This window comes from Hemiscyllium ocellatum, chromosome X, assembly GCF_020745735.1.
Source record: "Hemiscyllium ocellatum isolate sHemOce1 chromosome X, sHemOce1.pat.X.cur, whole genome shotgun sequence".
Taxonomy (NCBI): domain Eukaryota; kingdom Metazoa; phylum Chordata; class Chondrichthyes; order Orectolobiformes; family Hemiscylliidae; genus Hemiscyllium; species Hemiscyllium ocellatum.
Window position 1 is genome coordinate 12316458 of NC_083453.1, and position 25751 is coordinate 12342208.

At 43.3% G+C, this 25751-nt stretch overlaps 1 protein-coding gene across 1 annotated transcript in view; it reads right to left on the bottom strand.

Annotated features, from left to right (window-relative positions):
• Window positions 1-25751, bottom strand: part of letmd1 (LETM1 domain containing 1) — a 44365-nt gene that overhangs the window by 15740 nt on the left and 2874 nt on the right. Inside the window, exons 2-5 of the mRNA XM_060820974.1 lie at window positions 18100-18207; window positions 15749-15897; window positions 11396-11511; window positions 9797-9879 (exon numbers count right to left, since the gene is read on the bottom strand). Coding sequence (XP_060676957.1) covers window positions 9797-9879; window positions 11396-11511; window positions 15749-15897; window positions 18100-18207 — 456 coding nt within the window. The remainder of the gene's footprint in view (window positions 1-9796; window positions 9880-11395; window positions 11512-15748; window positions 15898-18099; window positions 18208-25751) is intronic.

Consider the following 25751-nt stretch of genomic DNA (forward strand, 5'->3'; position numbering starts at 1 on the left):
CTGATGTATGGTAGTGTGGCTAGTCCTTTTGGTTGTGGCATGTCCTCGTTCCGTGGTCTGTCTCTTAGGCATCTGTTGATAAAGTTGCGCGGGTGTCCGTTTTTGGCGAATACCTCGTATAGGTGTTCCTCTTCCTCTTTTTGCAGTTCTGGTGTACTACAGTGTGTTGTGGCTCTTTTGAATAGTGTCCTGATGCAGCTTCGTTTGTGTGTGTTGGGGTGGTTACTTTCATAGTTTAGGACTTGGTCTGTGTGTGTTGTTTTCCTGTGTACCCTTGTGGTGAATTCTCCGTTCGGTGTTCTCTGTACTATCACGTCTAGGAATGGGAGTTGGCTATCCTTTTCTTCTTCTCTCGTGAATCGGATACCTGTGAGCGTGGCGTTGATGATCCGGTGTGTTTTTTCTATTTCCGTGTTTTTGATGATTACGAACGTGTCATCGACATATCTGACCCAGAGTTTGGGTTGAATTTGTGGTAGGGCTGTTTGTTCCAACCTTTGCATAACTGCCTCTGCTATGAGTCCCGAGATTGGTGATCCCATGGGTGTTCCGTTGATTTGTTCGTATATCTGATTGTTGAATGTAAAGTGTGTAGTGAGGCACAAGTCCAGTAGTTTAAGTATGCCGTCTTTGTTGATAGGTTCCGCCTCCTGTTTTCTGTTCTATATGTCCAGTAGGTTGGCTATTGTTTCTCTGGCTAGGGTTTTGTCAATCGAAGTGAACAGTGCCGTCACGTCGAATGAGATCATGGTTTCTTCTTTGTCTATGTGTGTATTCCTGATGACGTCCAAGAATTCCTGTGTTGATTGTATGGAGTGTTTGGATCCGCTGACCAGGTGTTTCAGTTTCTGTTGTAGTTCTTTGGCCAGTTTGTATGCTGGTGTCCCTGGTAGTGATACTGTGGGTCTGAGTGGGATGTCTGGTTTGTGTACTTTGGGTAGTCCATAGAGTCTGGGGGTGTTGTTGCTTTCCGGTTTCATTCTTTGCAGGTCAGCTTTGGTTATCTGTCCGTTTTTTTGTAGATTCCTTAGTGTGTTATTTATTCTATTGGTGAGTTGTGGTGTGGGGTCAGAATCCTTCATTTGGTAGGTGTTGGTATCTGCGAGTAGTTGTTGTGCTTTTTTGATGTAATCTGATTTATCTAGGATGACCGTCATTCTGCCTTTATCTGCTGGTAGTATGATTATGTTCTTATCGTTTCTTAGTGCTTTCAGTGCTTCCCTCTCCTTGGTGTTGAGGTTATGTGTTTGTCTTTTTCTTATCATCATAGGTACGACCGTTTGTCTCACTGTTTGTTGTGTCTCCTCTGTCAGTCCATTGTTCCTGAGTGTGCATTCTAGTGCTGCTAGGAAGTCTGCTGTCTTGGCATCCCTGTGGTTGTAGTTGAGTCCCTTGGCCAGTAGAGTTGAGAGAGCATGGAATGCGTTGCCAGCAGCAGTTGTGGAAGCAAGGTCATTGGGGACATTTAACAGACTGCTGGACATGCATATGGTCACAGGAATTTAAGGGTGCATACATGAGGATCAACGGTCGGCACAACATCGTGGGCTGAAGGGCCTGTTCTGTGCTGTACTGTTCTATGTTCTAATTAGGGGCCGGAGTAGTCTGGTCAGCATCTCTGAAATGTCTTTGATGTACAGTAGGGTGGTTAGAGTTTCTGGGTGTGTTGTGTCTTCCTGTTTAAGTCCGTTGTGTGGGAATCGGTGGACTGCGGTTATCGGGTAACTGTTGTCCCTGAATATATTGTATAGGTGTTTCTACTTGACTTCTCATAGTTCCTGGGTGCTGCAGTGTGTTGTGACTCATTTAAATAACGTCCAGATGCAGCTCCATTTGTGGGTGTTGGGATGGTTGCTCCTGTAGTTGAGTATCTGGTCTGTGTGTGTGGCTTTCCTGTAAACGCTGGTCTGCAGTTCTCTATTGGCTTTTCGTTCTATCGTGACATCCAAGAAGGGGAGTCGGTCGTTGTTCTCTTCCTCTTTGGTGAGCTTTATATCGGTAAAAATGTAGTTTGTGTGTTTGTGGGTCTCTTCTAAATTGTCGTGTTTAGTGATGACAAATGTGTCATTCACTTAGTGGACCCAAAGCTAAGGTTGGATCGCGGGAAGGCTGTTCATTCTAACCTCTGCATAACTGCCTCTGTTGTAAATCCAGATATTGGTGATCCCATGTAGTGTCCCATTGATTTGTTTATATATCTTGTTGTTGAATGTGAAGTGAGTTGTGAGGGACAGGTCCAGTAATTTGAAGATGCAGTCCTTGCTGATGGAGTTGGTGCTGTCAGCTGTTTGTACCTCTGGTTTGTCTAGCAGTGAGGCCAGTGTTTCTTTGGCCAGGGTGATGTTTATTGGTGTGAATAGGGCTGTCAGGTCAAAGGAAACCCATCAACCTACCACCACACTGAAACAGCTACTGATCCCGTACCCCACAGCCAGCAGAACGAACATTAAATACAAAATATTACAACAAACATTATATCGGACAAACAGACAGGAAACTAGCCACCAGGATACATGAGCACCAACTAGCCACCAAAAGATGACCAACTATTACTGGTATCCATACACACAGACAAAGAGGGACACCAGTTTGACTAGGACAATGCATCCACCCTGAAACAGGCTAAACAAAGACACGTGCAGAAATTCCTAGAGGCCTGGTATTCAAACTGAAACTCCATCAACAGACATATAGATTTGGACCCCAATCACTAATCTCTCAGAAACAGAAGTGGAAATAGTATCACCTCCCACAACAAACCACGACACATAAATAGTAAATGAGACAGAATACCAATGTTCACTGATGATTGTTACCTAGCATGGTGATGAAATGTCTTGAGAACAAATCCACCAGCTACAAATTGTTACATACAGATTTCAGAAACATGCGAGTTCAGCAGATCAATGCTGGCAGACGCGCCAACAATTTTGACACTGTTGTATCTTTACTGCCCTTAAGATTCACATAAAGCTTCACTACCACTCCTTATAAAAACACTGACTGGAACCAATCCATGTGATACAATGTTCTGTTCCAATAACAAACATGAAGGCAGATGGTGTGATAATAAGTTAAGAAGGTTACCTCAGAGTACAATGGGACCTTGATCAGATGAACAAATGGGCCAATGGGATGAGTGGCAGAAGGAATTTAATTTAGATAAATGTAAAGTGTTGCATTTCCTAAGTCAAATCAGGGGCAGGACTTATACACTTAATGATAGGGTCCTGGGGAATGTTGCCAAACAAAGAGATCTTGCTGTGCAAGTTCCGAGTACCCTGAAGGTAGGGTCACAGGTAGATAGGATAATGAAGGTGGTGTTTGGTACGCTTGCCTTTATTGGTTAGTGCATTAAGTATTGGAGTTGGGATCAACTAGGAGAAAGTGAGTACTGCAGATGCTGGAGATCAGAGTCGAGAGTGTGGTATAAGCACTTCCTGATGAAGGGTTTATGCCCGACACGTTGATTCTCCTGCTCCTCGGATGCTGCCTGACATGCTGTGCTTTTCCAGCACCACACTCTCGACTATAGGAGTTGAGATGTCATGTTGCAGCTGTACAGGACATTGGCTAGGACACTTTTGGAATACTGCGTTCAATTCTGGTCTCCCTGCTATAAGGAAAGATGTTGTTAAACTTGAAAAGGTACAGAAAAGATTTACAAGGATGTTGCTGGGATTGCAGGGATTCAGCTAAAGGGAGAGGCTGAATAGGGTGGGGCTATTTTCCCTGGAGCATCAGAGGCTGAGGGTAACCTTACAGAGGTTTTATAAAATTATAAGGGACACGGATAGGGTAAATAGCCAAGGTCTTTTCCCTGAGTTGGGGAGTCCAAAACTAGATGGCATAGGTTTAAGGTGAGAGGGGAAAGATTTAAAAGGGACATTAGATTAGACTTACAGTGTGGAAACAGGCCCTTCGGCCCAACAAGTCCACACCGACCCGCCGAAGCGCAACCCACCCATACCCCTACATTTACCCCTTACCTAACACTATGGGCAATTTAGCTTGGCCAATTCACCTGACCCGCACATCTTTGTGACTGTGGGAGGAAACCGGAGCACCCGGAGGAAACCCACGCAGACACGGGGAGAACGTGCAAACTCCACACAGTCAGTCGCCTGAGTCGGGAATTGAACCCGGGTCAACAGGCGCTGTGAGGCAGCAGTGCTAACCACTGTGCCACCATGCCGCCCAAAAGCTGCCACTTTTTCACACAGAAGGTGGTGTGTATGGAATTAGCTGCCACAGAAATTGGAGGAGCCTTGTACAGTTACAATATTTAAATGTCATCTGATGGGTACATGAGCAGGAAGGGTTGAGAGAGATATGGGCAAAATGCTGGCAAATGGGACTAGATTAATTGAGGATATCTGGTCAGCATAGGTGAGTTGGACCAAAGAGTCTTTTTCTGTGCTGTACATCTGTATAAGGATCTTAATCAGATGGGCCAGTGGGTTGAGAAGTGGCAGATGGAGTTTAATTCAGATAAATGCGAGGTGTTGCAATTTGGGAAGTCAAATCTTAGCAGGGTTTATACACTTAATGGTAAGGTCCTAGGGAGTGTTGCTGAACAAACAGACCTTGGAGTGCAGGTTCAGCGCTCCTTGAAAGTGGAGTCACAGATAGATAGGATAGTGAAGAAGGTGTTTGGTATGCTTGCCTTTATTGGTCAGAGTATTGAGTACAGGAGTTGGGAGGTCATGTTGCAGCTGCACAGGACATTGGTTAGGCCACGTTTGGAATATTCCGTGCAATTCTGGTCTCCTTCCTATCGGAAGGATGTTGCAAAACTTGAAAGGGTTCGGGAAAGATTTACAAGGATGTTGCCAGGATTGGAGGATTTGAGCTATAGGGAGAGGCTGAACAGGCTGGGGCTGTTTTCCCTGGAGGGTCACAGGCTGAGGGGTGAACTTATAGATGTTTACAAAATTATGAGGGGCATGGATAGGATAAACAAAGTCCCTTCCCTGGGGTGGGGGAGTCCAGAACTAGAGGGTATAGATTTAGGGTGAGAGGGGAAAGATATAAAAGAGACCTAAGGGTTTTCACACAGAGGGTGGTACATGTATGGAATGAGCTGCCAGAGAAAGTGGTGGAGGCTGGTACAATTGCAACATTTAAAAGGCATTTGGATGGGCATATGAATAGGAAGGGTTTGGAGGGATATGGGCCCGGTGCTGGCAGATGGGACTAGATTGGGTTGAGATATCTGGTCGGCATGGACAAGTTGGACCGAAGGGTCTGTTTCCGTGCTGTACGTCTCTATGACTCTATAACTCTGAGGTGGAAAAGAAAGTTCATAAGATGCTACATTCTGTATACCTTAGAAATCTGGGCAACAATCTGTGGAAGAAAACAGAAGCTTTTGTAAAGTACCTGCCAAATTGTATACTTCAAATTCCACACAAAGATCATAAGACTAAAGACAAGGCACTTGACCTGGCAAGAGAAAAAGTATGACATCTAGAAACTAAACTGCCAGTACTTTACCCATTTATCAAAGCTGCAAAGCTATAGAGATCTCTTCTAAACAGTAACACAGAGGGCAGAGAGGTGGACTTCGGCATAATTGGATGACTGACATGTCAGAGTGGTTGCAGAAGAGCTGCCATGGATCTGTGAGGATGGCACAACAGATTGCTGGATATGACGGTAGAAAGAACACAGAATGGGTAATGTACAAAAGTGTACAGAAAAGCCACACACGGACCAGATCCTGAATTATAACAGCAACCACCCAAACACGCACAAGAGAAGCTGCATTAGGATCCTATTCAAAAGGGCGACAACATACTGCAGCACTCCTGACTTGTGAAGAGAGGAAGAATACCGTTACAAAGTCTTTGCCAAGAGCTGATATCCCCTCAACTTCATTTGCTTGGCAGACAAACAACGTGACAAGGACATGCCACAATCCAACACACCAACCATGCTCCCTAATATATTAAAAGAAAACTCGGAACTGACAGCCAGAATCCTCTGACCATTCGGATTTTTGACAGCACATAAACTAACAGTCACACTCCGCCAACTCACCAGAACAAAAGACCCAAAACCCATCATATGCGGGACAAACATAGTATACAAGATTCCATGCAGAGACTGCACAAAATACTACATAGGACAAACAGACAGACAACTAGTGATCCGCATTCATGAACATCATAAACACCATGATCAGCTATCTTTAGTATCTATACTCATAGATGACAAGGACCACAAATTTGACTGGGACAACACAACAATAATAGGACAAGCCAAACAGAGGATAGCCAGAGAATTCTTAGAAGCTTGGCACACATCCACGGATCCATCAATAAACACATTGACCTCGACCCAATATACTGACCACTGCAATGAGCAACTGGAAGCAGTGGGAATGAAATCAAATAAATTCCAACCTACACAATACAGGAGGCTCAACAGCACTGAGGATGTTACCTAGAAAGAGGATAAAATGTCTGCAAACCAACTTCCCAGCTCGGTGAACACACCCACAACAACTACAATTGGCACCCGAGCTACAAGTCTTTACAAAAACCTTGAACAGATGAGATTGGTATATACCGTGACAGCAGATCTCCTGGCAGGAGCAGCTACAAACAGGACAAGATACGACACAAATAAACACTTGAGGATTTGCTTTTACTTGGTCTTTCACATTCATTGCTCAACGCAATGGACCTCGAGCAAACTGCATACATCAAAATGGGCTAAATAACTCACTTAGAAAATGGAGAAAATGAAGACTAGCAATCTAAATTAATAACAGAAGATGCTGGAAATGCACAACAGGTCTGGCAACATCTACTGGAGGGAGAAACAATTAACATATTGTGGCATCATCTTTTCATCAGAACTGGAGGTTTAGAAATGAACATACAATTAGGCACAGAGAAAAGGGGTACAGAAAGTATAAAGGAGCTAGGAAGGCAGGAACAATTAAATGATAAAAGTGATGACTGTACAAGGCAAAAGAAAGTGATAAGGAGACAAATATATAAACAAAGGATGGGTTCAAAGGAGGGGTAAATGGTTATAACAGAGGGGAACACGCAACAATTTGTACAAAAGGTCACTTCCCATGGCATGGGATTGTGGCAAATGAAAGAGAGATGGGCCCCAAGCGGTATAGACCAGTACGCTAGAAGATTCCCACCATAAGTACACAAGCCTGTGCCTCTTCTGTTGTCAATGGCTCTATGCAAATGTACTTCATTAACAGCACAATTCTGTTTGAGAAGTACTTCAATTATATTAAAGGAAAAAGAATAACTGGAGTGAGAATAGGGCTCCTCAAGGACCAAAATGGACATGTATGTGTAGAACCGCAGGAAATGGGCATGGTTCTCAATGACTATTGTGTTCACCATGAAGATTTGGGAACTTGGGAAAGCTAGTGCTCATATCTTGGGGACAGTCCATTTCACATCAGAGGAGGTGCTGGATGTATTAGAATGCAAGAAGGTGGATAAATCTCCTGGTCCTGACCAGATATATCCAAGAATCCTGCAAGAAGCTAGAGAAGAAATTGTGGGGTCCCTGGCCGATATTTTTTGCATTATTGTTAGCCACAGGTGCGTTCCTGGAGGACTGGAGGGTAGCGAATAACGTGCCATTACTCAAGAAGGGCTGCAAAGAAAAGTCTGGGAACTATAGATCGGTAAGCTTAACATCTGTGGTGGGTAAGTTACTTGAGAAGATTCTGAGAGATGGGATATACGAGCATTTGGAAAGACAGGGCTTCATTGGGATAATCAGCATGGCTGTGCGAGTGGGAGATCATGCCTCACAAATTTATTAGAGCTCTTTGATAGTGACCAGGAAGGTTGATGAGGGCAGGGCAGTAGACGTAGTCTATATGGATTTCAATAAAGCCTTTCATAAGGTTCCACATAGTAGGCTGCTCTGGAAGGTTAGAGCGCATGGGATTAAGGGCGAGCTGGCAAATTGGATACAAGATTGGCTTGATGGTAAGAAGCAGAGGGTAATAGTGGAAGGACACTTGTTGGACTAGGGGCTTGTGACGAGTGGAATGCCTCAGGAGTCGGTGCTGGGCCCATTGCTGTTTATTGTCTATATTAATGATTTCGATGAGAATGTACAGGGCATGAAAAGTAAGTTTGCTACTATACTAAAATAGGTGGACAGCGAGGAAGGGTATCAGAAATTGTAGCAGGACCTTGATCAGCTGGGGAAGTGGGCCGAGAAATGGCAAATGGAATTTAATATAGATAAGTGTGAAGGCTTGCATTTTAGAAAGTCAAATCAAGATAGGTGTTTCATGGTGAATGGTTGGGCCTGAAATGGTGTTGTGGAACAGAGGGATCTTGAAGTTCAGGGTCACAGTTCTCTGAAAGCGGAGTCACAGGTAGACAGGGCAGTACAGGAGGCTTTTGGCACACTGGCCTTCATCAGTCAGAGCATTGAATATAGAAGTTGGGAAGTTATCTTGCAGTTTTACAGGACGCTGGTGAGGTTGCACTTGGGAGTATTGTGTTCAGTTTTGGTCACCTTGTTATAGGAAGGATGTTATTAAACTGGAAAGAGTGCAGAAGAAACGTACAAGGATGTTGTCAGAACTCAATGGTCTGAGTTATAGGGAGAGGCTGGACAAGCTAGGACTTTTTATCTTTAGAGCGTAAGAGACTGAGGGGAGATCTTATCGCAGTGTATAAAATCATGAGAGGTATGGAGAGGGTGAATGCACTTAGTCTTTTTCCAAGCTGGGGAAATAGAGGACAAGAGGAAATCAGTTTAAGGTTAGAGGAAAGAATAAAAGGGAACCAGAGAGGCAAGCTTTTTACATGGAGGATTTGGAATGAGCTGCCAGTGGAAGTGGTTGAGGTGGGTACACTAACAACATTTAAAAGACATTTGGACAAATACATAGATTGGAAAGGATTAGAAGGATATGGGCCACGTGCAGGAAAATGGGGTTAGCGTGGATGGACATTTTGGTCGGCATGGACCAGTTTGGGCCAAGGACCTGTCTCCGTGCTGTTGGACTCTATGACTAAATAAGAGAGAGTTGGTTTAGAAACTGGACACCAGTTCTGCCCATAGTAATTAAGAATAATACTGCTGGTAGCAGGGTGCTGTATAGAATTAAACTTACTTTACTATTTCATACCATACACACAGTCTCCCATTCTGCCTACAAGAGAAAGCGCCAATGTGAGGCCAGATACTTCCTCACAGGGAAGGAAGAGCATTCACTGCAGGTCATTTTTGCACACCACTGAGTTTCTGCAATGAAGGTTAGACAGTTTATCTTACATTGACATTTAAAATTCTTTCCTGGAATGTGGGCATCAGTGACACGGCCAGCATTTGTTGCCCACCCCTAATTGCTTGTGAATGGAGTTGCTTGCCAGGGCACTTCAAGGACAAGTAACAGTCAAACAAATTGTTGGACAGTCGTCAAGTTACCACTGCAGTACAAATGTATATATCCTGATATGCTGTCAAATGTAGACCATGCTAGGTAAGGATGGCAGATTTATTTCCTTAAGAGCAATAATGAACAAGGTGAATTTAACCCAGGCCTTCAGAACATTTAGCCTGTGTCTTTGTGTTACCACTCAAGTAACATGAGTACTATATCACCATATCTGTGTACATGGAAGTCATGTGTTGTTACCAATTTTCAAGGTGCATGCGCTGAACTGAGAGACAGTATTAATAATAGTACCAAAGTTTAAAGCTTTGATCCTAAAGCATTTCTGAAAAAGGCTGGATTGACGTTACATAACACCAGAATACAACTGAAAAATATTTAAATACTCACATCAATACAAACACCATATAGTTTGCAAATGGCGGAAGTGATAGCAGCACCACAGGTATCACCTTTATAATATCTCTGCGAAACTGGAAGAGAAAAGATTTACACAGATTGCTGCTAAAAACTTATGTCTCCAGATAGTTAACATTGTAAGCTTAGTATTGGTTAAAAAAAAAGATATTTTATCAAAGCTTTTTAGTCTTGCACTCACCAGGTTGGTTCACAAGAATACCAATAAAGGAGAAAACAACTTATACTGTATTACAGAAGAGTGCTGATTAGTTGGCAACCGAACTCTGATTGGTAGAGGCAGGCCATGAAGAATGCAACATTAAATGACAATTGAATGTTAACTGCCGTTAGGCTTTGCTTAGATTTCAAACCAGGCAGGTGGACTGAGATTGGTCAGAACATTGCTCTGAGAAATAAACCAGCAAATGGCTGCCACTTATTTTGTCAAATTGAACCAGGTACAATGTATGCATGTGTTCTTTCTGTTTGCAAAGAATAAGGTCTTTGGTATTAATATACATAGCTTCCAATATATGTAAGTGTGCTAGACTGCGAGTCCAACTTACACTGAAGACAAATTTAGGATTGTAAATCTTTGAACACACTCAATTTTCCAGGACACGTTATCCAACTGCAGAATCACGTCTAACGTTGGACATGTTGCAAGTTTCGCAAATGTGGGTTGGTTGGGCATGGTTAGTACTTTGTGTGTTGCAAGCAACTGAAGGGATATGCTATTTGATACGATCCACAAGTCTTTGGGATGTATGACGTACATCACTCTGCCACTGAAATTTATATTCACATAATCAGCACTCTCCCTGTAATACATTACAAATGTCACTTTCCTGCTTTATTGATATTTTTGCAAGCTGTCCTGATCAGTGCAAGGTTAAAAGCTTCAACAAAATGTTTGTTTCAAGTTCTGTACTACCAAATGACTAATTGTTAGTTTACTTGAAAACATTGCACAATACATAGTTGCGTAAACATACAAATACAAAGCTTGAATTTGTTGAATTCATTACCACTCATTACAAAGTGAAATATCACTCCTGTTGCTTCGACTTCTACTTCTGTGCTTTCACCTTTGTGCATTGATCAAGGTGAGGAATGGGACACTTGCCATTTCAGGCATCTTGTGCTGGCAGGGAGAACTCCCTGCTTGTTATAGCACAATTTAAATGTAGAATAAAGCTTCTTCAATTCAGCCACAATTTCAGAGGAACAGACCACTCTAAACAAAGTGACAATCTCCATTTCCCGCACCAATATCAGCGGCCCAAGAGTGAACTAAAAATTGCTGGGTCTCACTTTGTCTGCTCCTGCACCCCAAAATCATGTGTTTGGCATTAATATAAGCTTTGGAGATGTCAGTGTATGTTTATTTTCTCAACTAGGATCCAGTGTGTTTGACTCAGACAAACAAGGTTTAAAGCATTGACAAACAGACGAAACGTTTTGAACAATTATGATTCTATGGATGAAAATGGCATCTTAATGCCTCAGTATCTAGAACAGGAATAACAAAAGAATGAGTCATTCTGCAGCACAGTGACCTTCACTTAGGATGTGAAAAGAGACTCCTACCTGTCTTAATTTTTCCATTTCCCTGTAATGCAGCTGGTTGTACTTCAGCCCCTGATCAGCCATCTTATGTTTTATTCCAGTGACTTCCTTAAAGTCAAGATACAATAAATGGAAACCTATAATGTACACAAAGTGAAAAAATATCGATTGTGAAACTACTGTTCCATACAAACGACAAGAAGATGATGATTTTTCTTTTGTAAAACACAGCGAGTTATGATGATCTGGAATGTACTACCTGAAAGTTCAGTGAAAGCATATTCAATGGTAACATTCCAAAAAGAAATTGGATAAATACTTGAAAAGGAAGAAAAATACAGGACTATGGACTAAGTACAGGAGAGTAGGTTTCACTGCATAACCTTTCAATGTGCTCGCAGAGGTGCAGAGGGCTGAATAGCCTCCTTCTGTGCCATAAGATTCCATGAAAGAAATATTTGTATTTACATACAGGTCGTTGTGCTATAACACATGTTTCATTAACACAAATTCACTATAACACTATTGATGAATTGGAGGCACTGTTTCTAAAGCATGAAATTTTAAAGCATCTATAGGTTATAACACAATTCCTGAAGAAGGACTCATGCCCGAAACGTTGATTCTCCTGCTCCTTGGATGCTGCCTGACCTGCTGCGCTTTTCTAGCAACACATGGTCCATCCCATATTCCTAATTCCTTCGTCTCCACCGCATTTGCTCCCAGGAGGACCAATTCCAATACCGTACAACCCAGATGGCCTCCTTCTTCAAAGACCGCAATTTCCCCCCAGACATGATCGACGATGCCCTTCACCGCATCTCCTCCACTTCCTGCTCCTCCGCCCTGGAGCCCCGCCCCTCCAATCGCCACCAGGACAGAACCCCACTGGTTCTCACCTACCACCCCACCAACCTCCATATACATCGTATCATCCGTCTTCATTTCCGCCACCTCCAAACGGACCTGACCATCAGGGATATATTTCCCTCCCCTCCCCTATCAGCGCTCCGAACCCACCAACCCAACCTCCACTCCCGGCACCTTCCCCTGCAACCGCAAGAAATGCAAAACTTGTGCCCACACCTCCCCCCTTACTTCCCTCCAAGGCCCCAAGGGATCCTTCCATATCCGCCACAAATTCACCTGCACCTCCACACACATCATTTACTGCATCCACTGCACCCGATGTGGCCTCCTCTATTTTGGGGAGACAGGCCACATCCTTGCGGAACTTTTCAGAGAACACCCCTGGGACACCCGGACCAACCAACACAACCACCCCGTGGCTCAACACTTCAACTCCCCCTCCCACTCCACCAAGGATGTGCAGGTCCTTGGACTCCTCCATCGCCAGACCATAGCAACACGACAGCTGGAGGAAGAGCGTCTCATCTTCTGCCTAGGAACCCTCCAACCACAAGGGATGAACTCAGATTTCTCCAGTTTCCTCATTTCCCCTCCCCCCACCTTGTCTAAGTCCCAACCCTCGAAACTCAGCACCACCTTCCTAACCTGCAATCTTCTTCCTGACCTCTCCACCCCCACCCCCACTCTGGCCTATCACCTTCACCTTAACCTCCTTCCACCTATCGCATTTCTAACGCCCCTCTCCCAAGTCCCTCCTCCCTACCTTTTATCTTAGCCCGCTTGGCACACTTTCCTCATCCCTAAAGGGCTCATGCCCGAAACGCCGATTCTCCTGCTCCTAGGATGCTGCCTGACCTGCTGCGCTTTTCCAGTAACACATTTTCAGCTCTGATCTCCAACATCTGCAATCCTCACTTTCTCCTCTAACCTCTGCAGTCCTGCCACATCCATGAATGAGTGATAGTGGACTATTAAACAAATTGGAGGTGGTGGTCCCACAAGTATCCCCATACTCAATGATGGGGGAACCTAGCACATCAGCACAAAAGACAAGGATCAAGCATTTGAAGCTACCTTCAGCCGAAGGTGTTGAGTGAATGATCCATCTTGGCCTCCGCATCACAGATGTAAGACTTTAACAAATCTGATTCACTCCACTTGATATCAAGAAATAGCTGAAGGAACAGGATACTCCTTCAAAGCCTATGGCCCTGATAACATCCCAGCAGTAATACTGAAGACGTGTGCTCCAGAACTAGTCAAGCTTTTAGCCAGCCAGATAAATAGTGTGGCTACAGGAAGTCAGAGGCTGGGAATTTTCAGGAAAATAACTCACCTCCTGACTCTCCAAAGCCTATCTACCATTGACAAGGCACTGTCAGGAGTGCGATGAAATACTCTTCACCTGCTTGAATGAGCGTGGCTCCGCTTTCACTCAAGAAGCTCGACACCATCCACGTCAAAGCAGCCTGCTTGATTAGCACCATACATATCACCTCATTCACTCCATCTGACAGCAGTGTGTACCACCTACAAGATACACTCAATAACTGACCAAGGCTCCTTAGAAGGTACCTTCCAAACCTGCTAACTCTGCCACTGAGGACAAGGGCAGCAGATATATGGGAACACCATCACCTAAGAATTCCCCTCCATGTCACACACCATCCTGACTTGGAAATATATCACCATCCTGACTTGGAAATATATTACCATTCCTTTACTACGGTTGAGTCAAAATACTGGAAATTAATTCTGAATAATATTGTGGTTGTAGCTACACCATATGGACTGCAGAGGTTCAAGATGGTAGCTCACCACCACTGCTGTCACAAGAGCATTTAAGGATGGGCAACAAATGCAGCCACATCTCATGCAAGAATCAAAAACAAAAGCAAATCAAGCAAATTTTGAAAGAGGAAGACCAAGAAAATAGAAGTGGAAAACATTCATTAAATAATATTTGTGCTCTTGTTTGTGTCCAAGTATCATTGACTCCCTATAGTGTGGAAACAGGTCATTTGACCCATCAAGTCCACACCAACACTCCCCCACCCAATCCCTGTAACCCTACATTTAGCATGGTCAATCCATCTACGCTGCACTCTTTGGACTGTGGGAGGAAACCAGAGCACCCAGAGGAAACTCATGCAGATACAGGGAGAATGTGCAAACTCCACACAGACAGTAACCCAAGGGTGGAATTGAACCCAGGTCCATGGTGCTGTGAGACAGCAGTGCTAACCATTGAGCCGCCATGCCACCCTAAGTACAGTGGATAAATTAGATTCCTTTAAAATTTGTCAAATGCAAATAACATGAAAAAAGAACTAGCAGAAGTGCTTTAGATTCATGCCAATTATACTATTGAAAAACAAGATACTCTAATATTATCCTAAGGTCAAAAGTCCTGTTTCACTAATTTTAGCAAAAATACAGAGATTAAAAATTCTTATTTATTTATTAAATATTTGATATGTACCAGTATAATGAATGGTTTTGATTTCACACTATTAATTTCAACTTTTGTTTACAGTCAAGAAAGACCATGTATTGTTTTGGATTCGCTACCTAGATCACTGGACTATACACTGCATTTGTGTAAAAAGAAATTCCAGCGTAACACTGTAGAAAAATCATGGACATACATGTGCTCAAAATATTCCATCTCACAGCATCTGGCCACCCTCGGACTGTAGCATAGATCTACAATTAATCCACGCTGGCTCCGTTGGAAAAGAGTACAGAATTTTAAATTCATGTTTCATCCACAAAGCTCCCTATATTCTCACCCTACCTGCCTAGAAATTGAGACTTACTTTATACAGTTGCTTATTATAAGCCAGACTTTCATGTTAATTAATGTGTTCTGTTCATCTATTAATTGATGGCATCTCAACTGCAATCTCAAAGTCAATTTCAAATCCTGCCTGCAACTTTAAGATGACATAAAACACCCCCTTTTCAACCAATCTTTTGATTGCTTGTATCTTCTATAATGGCTTAACATCTTGTCCTTGTTTCCTCCGAATAGTCATAGGGCATTTTTGAGAGTTAAGGTGCAATGTGAATTCAAGCAAGTTGTTGAATGTGGTCACGGAGTAGCAATTTGAAGGAGTACCCTGGTTGGTTGTTTTGTCCTCCTCCTTCCCTGAGTAAAATGTCAAAATCCCAATTGCAGCCCTGTTCAAGATGGACTGATTCAACAGACCACAAATCAAATTATTTGGTTTATGAAGTTTAGTGTGACACTGGGAAATGCTTTTACTCACTGAAACAGGAGAGACCGTACAGACATTCTGTTAATCTAGGGAATGTTCCCCAAATTTAATGGTCAACAACTACACTGTAGAAATGGATGGAGAATATAATTTGACTTGTTTCTATACAGTGTATTATATCAGTATGTAACAAATTGCTTATTTCTCTCTTTCACCATACCCCTACAGCTTTTGTCACCCATGCTGCTGAAGAGTAATCAACATCTTCTGACCATTAACTCACCTCTGAAAAAGGTTGAATAGATCACATAAAAACGTGGAAAGTTTCTTTCCAGAAATTGTTCATATTTTGCATTCAAACGTTTGACCTTTGAGATGATGCTTCTCCTCTTCGCAGTTGTGAAAAATTGAGAGAGTGGGTGACCAGTAAGCCTGAGGTGGGGGCAGAGAGCAGAGCAGATGGGAGGATAAAATAAGAATGCCATCAATTAATCTCTAGGTGAACTGTTGTTATCTAGCTGTACAAGGAGATAAAGGAGAAAGGATGAATGCATCACTAGTGAACCAGACTCTTTAACATATGCAGATTTCAACAAGGAACAAAGGAGAGCAATCAAGAATTGGAACTTTGACCAACTTTTCTCTCATTAGTCTGAGAACACTGAGACCAAATTCAGTATTCCTGCTATTTGTCTGGCTGAAATCAGCTGATTCAACACTTTACCAACTAAGTCATTGGGAAGCATCAGTACACTTAACATTGTCAAGACATGGCAAGTTTCAAATTGCAGTTAGCGGACAAATGATGGGTTACACACAGCAGCAAAATATTTACTTTGCGCTCAAAAGGATTTGCAAATTCTGCAGGGCATTGCAAACTGTACATTTCAACAGGATCTCTGATGTATTTGCGCTCGGGTTTTGTAACTACTGCAAGGTATTGCATACTGTACATTTTAGCCAGGTTTCTACCACAAGGACGTGGCCTTTAAATTTTAAAAAAATCATTCGTGGGATGTGGGGGTCACTGGCTGGTTGGCCAATCCTAAATACCTAGAGGGCAGTTAAAAGTCAACCACATTGCCGTTGGTCTGGAGTCACGTGCAGGCCAGACCGTGTAAAGATGGCATATTTCCTTCCTTAAAAGGCTTTAGTGAACCAGATTGATTTTTACAACAAGCGACAGTGGTCACAAGACGGCCACTTGGCTAGCTTTCTCTTCCAGATTTTTTTTTTCTGAATTTCAGAACTAAAACAGAGACTTTACCACTCTGCCAGCACCTCCCCAACCGCAAACAGATCACAGAAATTCAGCTACTATGGTTTAACTCAAAATCCATCATTGTCAGAAAGTCATTAGCATGCCCCATAGGTATGTGCACACACTTTTACAATCTCAAAGACAAAACACTGCAAATGTTGGAATTTTGCAACATAAACAGAAAATGCAGAAAGTATTCAAATCAGTCAGCATCTCTCAATGTACTGCCATTAACCCAAGTGTTAACAGTTTTGTCTTCCACAGATCTGCCTGCCCTGCAGAGTATTCCCAACGATTTCAGTCTTATATTCAGATATCCAGCATCTTCTTTTTTATGAGGGGGGGGGGGGGGGTGGGAAGAAGAAAGATGAAGAACAGTAAAACTAATTGCATGGTTTTAGCTGAAAGGTACAAGTACAAGTATAATTTGCTCAATGGCATCATTCTGTACAGTAAGATTAGATTAGATTACTTACAGTGTGGAAACAGGCCTTTTGGCCCAACGAGTCCACACTGACCCACCAAAGCGCAAATCACCCAGACCCATTCCCCTACATTTACCCTTTCACCTATGGGCAATTTAGCCTTGTCAATTCACCTAACCTGCACATCTTTGGACTGTGGGAGGAAACCACAGCACCCGGAGGAAACCTCAGCAGACACGGGGAGAACGTGCAAACTCCACACAGTCTGTCGCCTGAGTCGGGAATTGAACCCGGGTCTCTGTCGCTGTGAGGCAGCAGTGCTAACCACTGTGCCACCCAAATGATTTTACACTGAAGAGATCACCTCACAATCAAATTAACTGCAGAACAAGTGCAGTCATGACTTCTTTTAAATTAACTAATATGGGTGTCACTGGCAAGGTCAGCATTTGTTGTCCATCCCTCATAGCCCAAGGGTGGTTAAGAGTCAGCCAATATTACTGTGGGCCTGAAGTCAAATGTGGGTGCTTCCCGATGATCGATAACAGTTTCATCGTCCTCATCAGACTCTTAATCGCAAATTTGTTATTATACACAAGACTGCTAACAATTCCAAATTACGTAATAAATATTGTAATTAATTTAGATCACATCGCCTGATAGGTTGTCAAAGAGACAGCTAAAAATCCTGATATTTGCCGACGTGAAAAAAAACTTTGTTTCTTGTGGAATATGATAAATAAATCAGCGTCTATTGTTTCGTTTTAAGAAGTTTCTCACATAACCCCCAAATTATAATACACTCTTTATGTGTTGACTATCTTTTGTGCTTGTATCTATTTGATGGTTGTAGAATTGGGCGTCTAAAAAGAAAAAAAAGCCACGCAGACACAGAGAGAGTGGCTAATAATACATCATACGAAAGACTTCCATTGAACGCGCTCTTACTGGGATACATAAACAGTCGGATAGTGTAAAAAGTCGGAAAAATAACATCCTCTCGGTCCGCGAAGCCTCAAACAACCTCTGGTCAGCGCCATTTTAGAAAATATGAAGCTGGGAAGGTCAAAGGTTATTGAATATCGCGATGTTATCCACGCAAGGCAAATACATCAAGGTCTTTCTTTTTAAAAAAGTTTTAAGAAAAAACAACAACGGCGTTCCTTTTTATCGCCCCTATTTTCCTTGTTTTCGTTTATATTATTTTTGCGGTCGAGGTTTGGTTGGCTTGCTTCGGGAGGGTGTCAAGGAGACAGCACAGGAGCGGGACGATGGTACTATTTGGGTGGGAAGGCTGTAGTGATGAGCGACCAGGAAATCTGGAGGTCTTTCCATGAGAAGAAATGCCGTTAAGTGGAGATCTGATATAGCTATTCACAACTCTCAGAGATTTTGATAAAGCAAATCGCGGCCCCTTTTCAGGGACTCCATTTATGCATGTTCATAAGGCTGGCATATCACCACTGACTGCTGCCATTCAAACACAAAACGCTGGCACTTAATTGAGATCCAGGCCTGTTGGACTACTCCACAAGAGGGTCATGACTGAAGGGAGGAAATTGGAAAAATATTCAGCACCATCACCTCATATAGTGTCTCAAAATATACCAAGATTCTCGCCATGATTTGGAGATGCCGGTGTTGGACTGGGGTGTACAAAGTTAAAATCTTCGAGTAAAAAGTGAGGTCTGCAGATACTGGAGATCAGAGCTGAAAATGTGTTGCTGGTTAAAGCACAGCAGGTTAGGCAGCATCCAAGGAACAGGAAATTCGAATTGGATGCTGCCTAACCTGCTGTCCTTTAACCAGCAACACATTTTCAGCTCTGTACAAAGTTAAAAATCACACAACACCAGGTTATAGTCCCCAACAGGTTTTATTGAAAGCACTAGCTTTCGGAGTGACGCTCTTTCATCAGGTGATAGTGGAGGGCTCGATCGTAACACAAAATTTATAGCAAAAACTTGCAGTGTGATGTAACTGAAATTATACATTGAAAAATTGATTGTCTGTTAAGCCTTTTATCTGTTAGAATACAGTGATTTACACTTCTTTCATGTGTAAATCACAAAACCTGTTTTATAAGTTGCATTCTCAAGTTAGCTGTTAACAATGGTGATAGTTAGATAATATGTTGAAGGTGTTAGCCCCCTGTGTTCTCTGTCTATGCCATGATGTTTAGATTGATTTTAATCTAAAAAGGGAGATAACAGAGTTTTACATAAATTCATGCAGTTTTTGAGCTCAGAGTTCTACATGAACGTATGCAGTTTTTGAGCAAAGTGCAATGTAACTCTGCAAGTACAAATTCACCCCACAAAATATATGTGTGCATGTGGGTCTTTGTCTGTGTGCGTGTCTGTCTGGGTTGGGGGTTGTGAGTGTGAGAAAGTGTGTGTGTGTGCAGTGAATGCAGAGTGTCTTAAGTCTGTTAGGGGGTGCATGTGTGAGTGTGGGGGTGTGTGTGTCTATAAGGGTGTGTGTGGGTGTCTGTGTGCGCATCTGTGTGTACCTGTGTCCGTGTGTATGTGAGAGTGTGTGTATAGTGCTATGGTGATCACCTGTAATGTGACATGAACCCAAGGTCCCGGTTGAGGCCCTCCCTATGGGTACCGAACTTAGCTATCAGCCTCTGGTCGGCCACTTTCCTCTGCTGCCTGTCCCGAAGTCCACCTTGGAGGATGGTCACCCGAAGGTCTGAGGCTGAATGTCCTGGACCACTGAAGTGTTCCCCAACTGGGAGGGAGCCCTCCTGTCTGTTGATTGTTGTGCGGTGCCCATTCATCCGTTGTCGTAGCCTTTGCTCGGTTTCCCCAATGTACCATGCCTCCGGGCATCCTTGCCTGCAACGTATAAGATAGACAATGTTGGCTGAGTCACATGAGTACCTGCCACGTACAAGGTGGGAGGTGTTCCCACGCGTCATAGTGGTATCTATGTCCACAATCTGACACGTCTTGCAGCGTTCACCGTGACAGGGTTGTATGGAGTTGTCTTGAGAGCCGGGCAGTTTGCTACGAACAATGATCTATTTGAGGTTTGGCGGTTGTTTAAAGGCAAGTAATGGAGGTGTGGGGAAGGTCTTGGTGAAGTGCTCATCCTCATTGATAATGTGTTGCAGATCACTGCAACTGCAAGATTCTCGCAGTTGTCAGGCAAAATTTGGCGTATGAAATTAATAGGTAGGTAGGTTTTAAGGAAGTAAAAAATGAGGTCTGCAGATGCTGGAGATCACAGCTGCAAATGTGTTGCTGGTCAAAGCACAGCAGGCCAGGCAGCATCTCAGGAATAGAGAGTTCGACGTTTCGAGCATAAGCCCTTCATCAGGAATGAGAGACAGTAGCCAAGCAGGCTAAGATAAAGGGTAGGGAGGAGGGACTTGGGGGAGGGGCGATGGAGGTGGGATAGGTGGAAGGAGGTCAAGGTGAGGGTGATAGGCCGGAGTGGGGTGGGGGTGGAGAGGTCAGGAAGGAGATTGCAGGTTAGGAGGGCGGTGCTGAGTTGAGGGAACCGACTGAGACAAGGTGGGGGGAGGGGAAATGAGGAAACTGGAGAAATCTGAATTCATACCTTGTGGTTGGAGGGTTCCCAGGCGGAAGATGAGGCGCTCCTCCTCCAGCCGTCAGGTTTTAAGGAAGGTCTTACAGGAAGAAATTGAAGTAGATAATTCAAATTGTGACAACAAAGACTTAACACAATATGGAATATAATAAACATTATGGGACAGAAACTTCATGCATAGGTTTTGTATGTTTCTTGGTGGAATAGATAATTATGTTGAAATAATATTAGGGCATGCTGAATACATTTAGTATTCTCAATTATTGTAGAAAATTATATACTGTATATTATCTATTTTCTAAACTTTGTTGCACAATAAAGATAAACATTTTTAAAACATTTCCACATTGTAATCAGAAAATGTGGCAGCCTTGATGGATTGATTTCCTCATTTTTTTTAACCCTTTCCAGTAGATTTTGTATTTGGATCCTGTGCAGGTGATCACAAATTGTTTCTATGGTATTTGAAACTGACAGTACTTTTGACTGAATGGTATTGTCAAGCCAGCAGTGAATTTACCTATGTTTCATTGCTGGTAGTTATATTTTACATCTATTAGAAGTATAGGAGGGAGCATCTACATGCTTAGTGTATTTAAATTAGTTCAGCGTAAAGCAATCCTTTTCCTAGAGGTTTTACCTGATTTGACTCAAAACAGGATGTCAAACTGAACCCACATGAGTCAGGTCAGGGCTCATATTATAACTGTTGATGTTACACAATCTAAAATAACAGTCTAAATGCACCATCTTAAATTGCAAATATCAGGACTGTGTTTAATTGCACTGACTGCAAGTAATTGCAGACATAAAACAAGCTAACTGTCTCCTTACTAAGTTAAAAATCACACAACACCAGGTTATAGTGTGATTTTTAACTTTTTTGTACCCAGTCCAACACCGGCATCTCCAAATCATGTCTCTTTACTGGCTGTGATATGAGTTGGGCTTTGTTTATAGGCCACCACTGGTCCTTGGTTTCATCACACTAGCTTCCACCATTACCTTATTTTTTTAAATTGCTCTGTTCAGACATGTTATGACACACTTCTAGGCAAATGAACGTGGGACGTTCTGGCCTAGAGATAATGACATTACTATTGTGCCACAAAACCCGCGCACAAATGATCAAAACACAAGGCAGCCCAAGCTGCTTTGAGACAAGTTTTTGAATTATTAGTGATGGGGTTAGTGGCATAATGGCAGTGTCACTGGCGTAGTAATCCAGATCCTAAGGCTAATGTTCTGGGGACATGGGTTGAATCGCACCATGGTTTGTGGTTGAAATTTGAATTTCGTAACATCTGTTCTAATGGTGGCCATTTAATTGTTGTTGTAAAAGCTTGTCTGGTTTGCTAACGTCTGGGAAGGAAATCTGCCTTCCTTAACTGCTGTGGTCTACATGTGACTCCAGATCCTGACAATGTGGGTTGACTTTTAGCTGCCCTCTGAAATAGCCTAGCAAGTCACTCAGTTCAAAGGCACTGAAGGATGAGCAACAAATGTTGATATTTGCCAGTGACACCTATAACCCACACAGAAATCAAAAACACCAAACATCTTTCTGGTCCTCTGTGTGAGATGACAGTTTAATATCAATAAGTAGCTTCAGTTGTGAAGCCAATAAACTTTACTGACACTCAGACTAGGCTGATATATTAAAAATTGTGACGTGGGTTAGGCATTGAAGAGCTCCTAATCCCATGGAATTTGATATTCAGGAGTGGAGATATTTGTCCTTCCTGCTATAGTTGTGGGCATGTTTGCCGAGCTGGGAAGTTGATTTGCAAACGTTTTGTCCCCTGTCTAGGTGACATCCTGTGCTTTGGAGCCTCCTGTGAATTCTCCTGTCTGCAAATCAATGACTGCAACCACACCCGAGCTACAAATCCTTACGTAAACCTTGAACATGTGTCCTTCCTGTTCTGTATCATATATCATGGGGGAGGGAGTGAACCAGTTTGCTTCCACTTTCAGACCAATGACAGTTTGAATTGATTGCATTGAGTATAGGCTGCAGAATTTCCAATGCTGCAGCTATTTCACTGAGATCAGTTAACAAACGTCCTGGTGGTGCTTTCTAGCCGTATGACTCAGAACCACATCAGATGGTGTATTTACATACTAAAGCAGCTGATGTTCAGTTCACTCTGATTCAGCAGAATAGAAGTGTTGTTGAATGTGTTAGCGGAGGTGTGAGGTTAAGCTCCTCCTATGACTTCATTTACTTTAACTCTTGGTGATTATTATGGTGACCCTCAGAAGGACAAGACTCGTCAAAATGATTAAACACAGCATTGTGAAAGAAGTGGAATGCTCTAATTGAGGCTTAGTTTACACAGTTGTTTATTATAAGCCAAACTTTCATGTGAATGAATGAATCTTGTTTACCTTTAATTAATTATTCAATGTTTGCTCTACGTTTTCCAGATAATACATGGAAACAAATATACAAAAACAGATTGATGATCTGAAATCACGATCCAGGATCCTCCTAATATCTACTGGAATCACTTTAGCAGAATTAGACCATCAGCTTAGCTGTCCAGCTGCTAAGAGGTAACAATAGCAAAATGTTAATTTGGATCAGGGAGAGAAATGGAAGGATAAGGATCTCCAGAATGGTGGGAAGCGACAAGATGATGGGGTAAGGATGCGTTTGAGGTCAGGCATTTGCAGAAAGTCTGTATGGGTAAGTTGCTGGAGCAATTGGAAGATGGATAAGCTAAAGTTTGAATGTGTCTGTGATCATCAGGAATTTTTGTGCATTGGGGATGGAGAGCAACATTTATGGCAGCTATATTCCACAGGTCTTTTTTTGGGTACAGTATGATTTGTTCTGTGTGACTAAATCAATCAGAAATGACATGAGAGAAATAGTTCTGTGATCAAATTGAACCGTGGTTCTAGAGTCTGATTGGTTGAAGAGACAAGCTGAAGAGAAACAAAAACAGAATTGCTGGAAAAAACTCAGCGGCATCATTTTTGGAGAGAAATCAGAATTAACATTTCAGGTCCAGTTCAGAACAGGCTGAAGAGAATGTGGTCTCTGTGATATGATTGGTTGAGATTCTGTATTATGTTTGGCTGAAGAGACAGCAATATTACACTCAGACTGTGCATGACTGTTAATAATGTATGTAGATATCCCCATGTTAATTGTTGGAGTTTAGCCTCAGTGTGGAAGTAGCTTTAGCTGCATTGACTAATGGATTAAAAGAAATCATGCTTCCTACCATTCTCTTTCTGCTACCAGTGAATAACGAACAAACATGAATTTCTATAGCATTTGTCACAACCATAATGGTAGCCTATGTTTTCACAACCTATGTTTAATACAGAGTTTTTTTATTTCAAAAATATACTTTATTCATAAAATGGTCTGTACAGTTGGTCATGCCATACATATGTCAATATTTACATACACAGATCAGAATTTATCATTGTTATATACAGGTCTGTACATTTTTCAATCATATGCCCATATATTTAACTGAGGTGTCAGCAGAGGCCAAACGACTGCATGGGCCCCCTGTTCTTTTTTAGGTAGGCAGATGTTACACGGTGGTCTTTCCCCACCGCGTCTTGCAGCTGCCCCAAGCTTCAGCGTGTCCCTCAACACGTAGTCCTGGACCTTGGAATGTGCCAGTCTGCAACACTCAGTCGGGGTCAACTCCTTCAGCTGGAAGATCAACAGGTTTCAGACCACCCAGAGAGCGTCCTTCACCGAGTTGATGATCCTCCAGGCGCAGTTGATGTTTGTCTCGGTGTGCGTACGGGGGAACAGGCCGTAGAGCACGGAGTCCCGTGTCACGGCGCTGCTCGGGACGAACCTCGACAAACACCACTGCATTCCTCTCCAGACTCCCTCTGCATAGGTACATTCCAGAAGGAGGTGTGTAACAGTCTCGTCCCCCCCCGCAGCTGCTTCGAGGGCAGCGTGCGGTGCAGTAGAGAGTCCGGGCGTGCATAAAGGATCTCACAGGCAGAGCCCTTCTCACCACCAGCCAAGCCATGTCTTTGTGCTTGTTGGAAAGTTCTGGCAATGAGGCATTCTGCCAAATAGCTTTGACAGTCTGCTCAGGGAACCACTCGACAGGATCCGCCCTCTCCTTTTCCCGAAGGTTCTCAAGGACACTATGTGCTGACCACTTCCTGATGGACTTGTGGTTAGAGGTGTTTTTCTTCATAAATTTCTCCACGAAGGACAGGTGGTACGGAACGGTCCAACTACTCAGAGCGTTCCGCGGCAGCGAGGCCAGGCCCATCCTTCGCAACACCGGGGACAGGTAGAACCTCAGTACGTAGTGACACTTGGTGTTTGCGTACCGGGGATCCACGCACAGCTTGATGCAGCCACACACAAAGGTGGCCATCAGGGTGAGGGTGGCATTGGGTGTGTTTTTTTCCCCCATTGCACTGGTCTTTGTACATTGTGTCTCTTCGGACCCGGTCCATCTTTGATCTCCACATGAAGTGGAAGATGGCCCGGGTGACTGCGGCGGCACAGGTTCTGGGGATAGGCCAGACCTGTGCCACATATAACAATACTGAGAGTACCTCACACCTGATGACCAGGTTTTTTCCTGCGATGGAGAGCGACCGTTGCTCCCATCTGCCTAGTTTCTGTCTCATCTTCCTGATCCGCTCCTCCCAGGTCTTGACTCACGCCCCAGCCCCCCCCGAACCAAATACCCAGCACCTTCAGGTGCTCAGTCCTGACGGTGAAGGGGATAGAGGATTGGTCGGCCCAGTTCCCGAAGAGCATGGCCTCGCTCTTGCCTCGGTTTACCTTGGCCCCTGAGGCCTGTTCGAACTGGTCACAGATGCACATGAGTCTGTGCACGGACAGCGGATCCGAACAGAAAACGGCGACGTCATCCATGTACAGGGAGGCCTTAACCTGTAGGCCCCCGCTGCCAGGAATAGTCACCTCTCTCAGGCTCGCATTCTTCCTGATGGATTCGGCAAATGGCTCTATGCAACACACAAACAAGGCAGGAGAGAGAGGGCGGCCCTGCCTGACTCCAGATCTTACA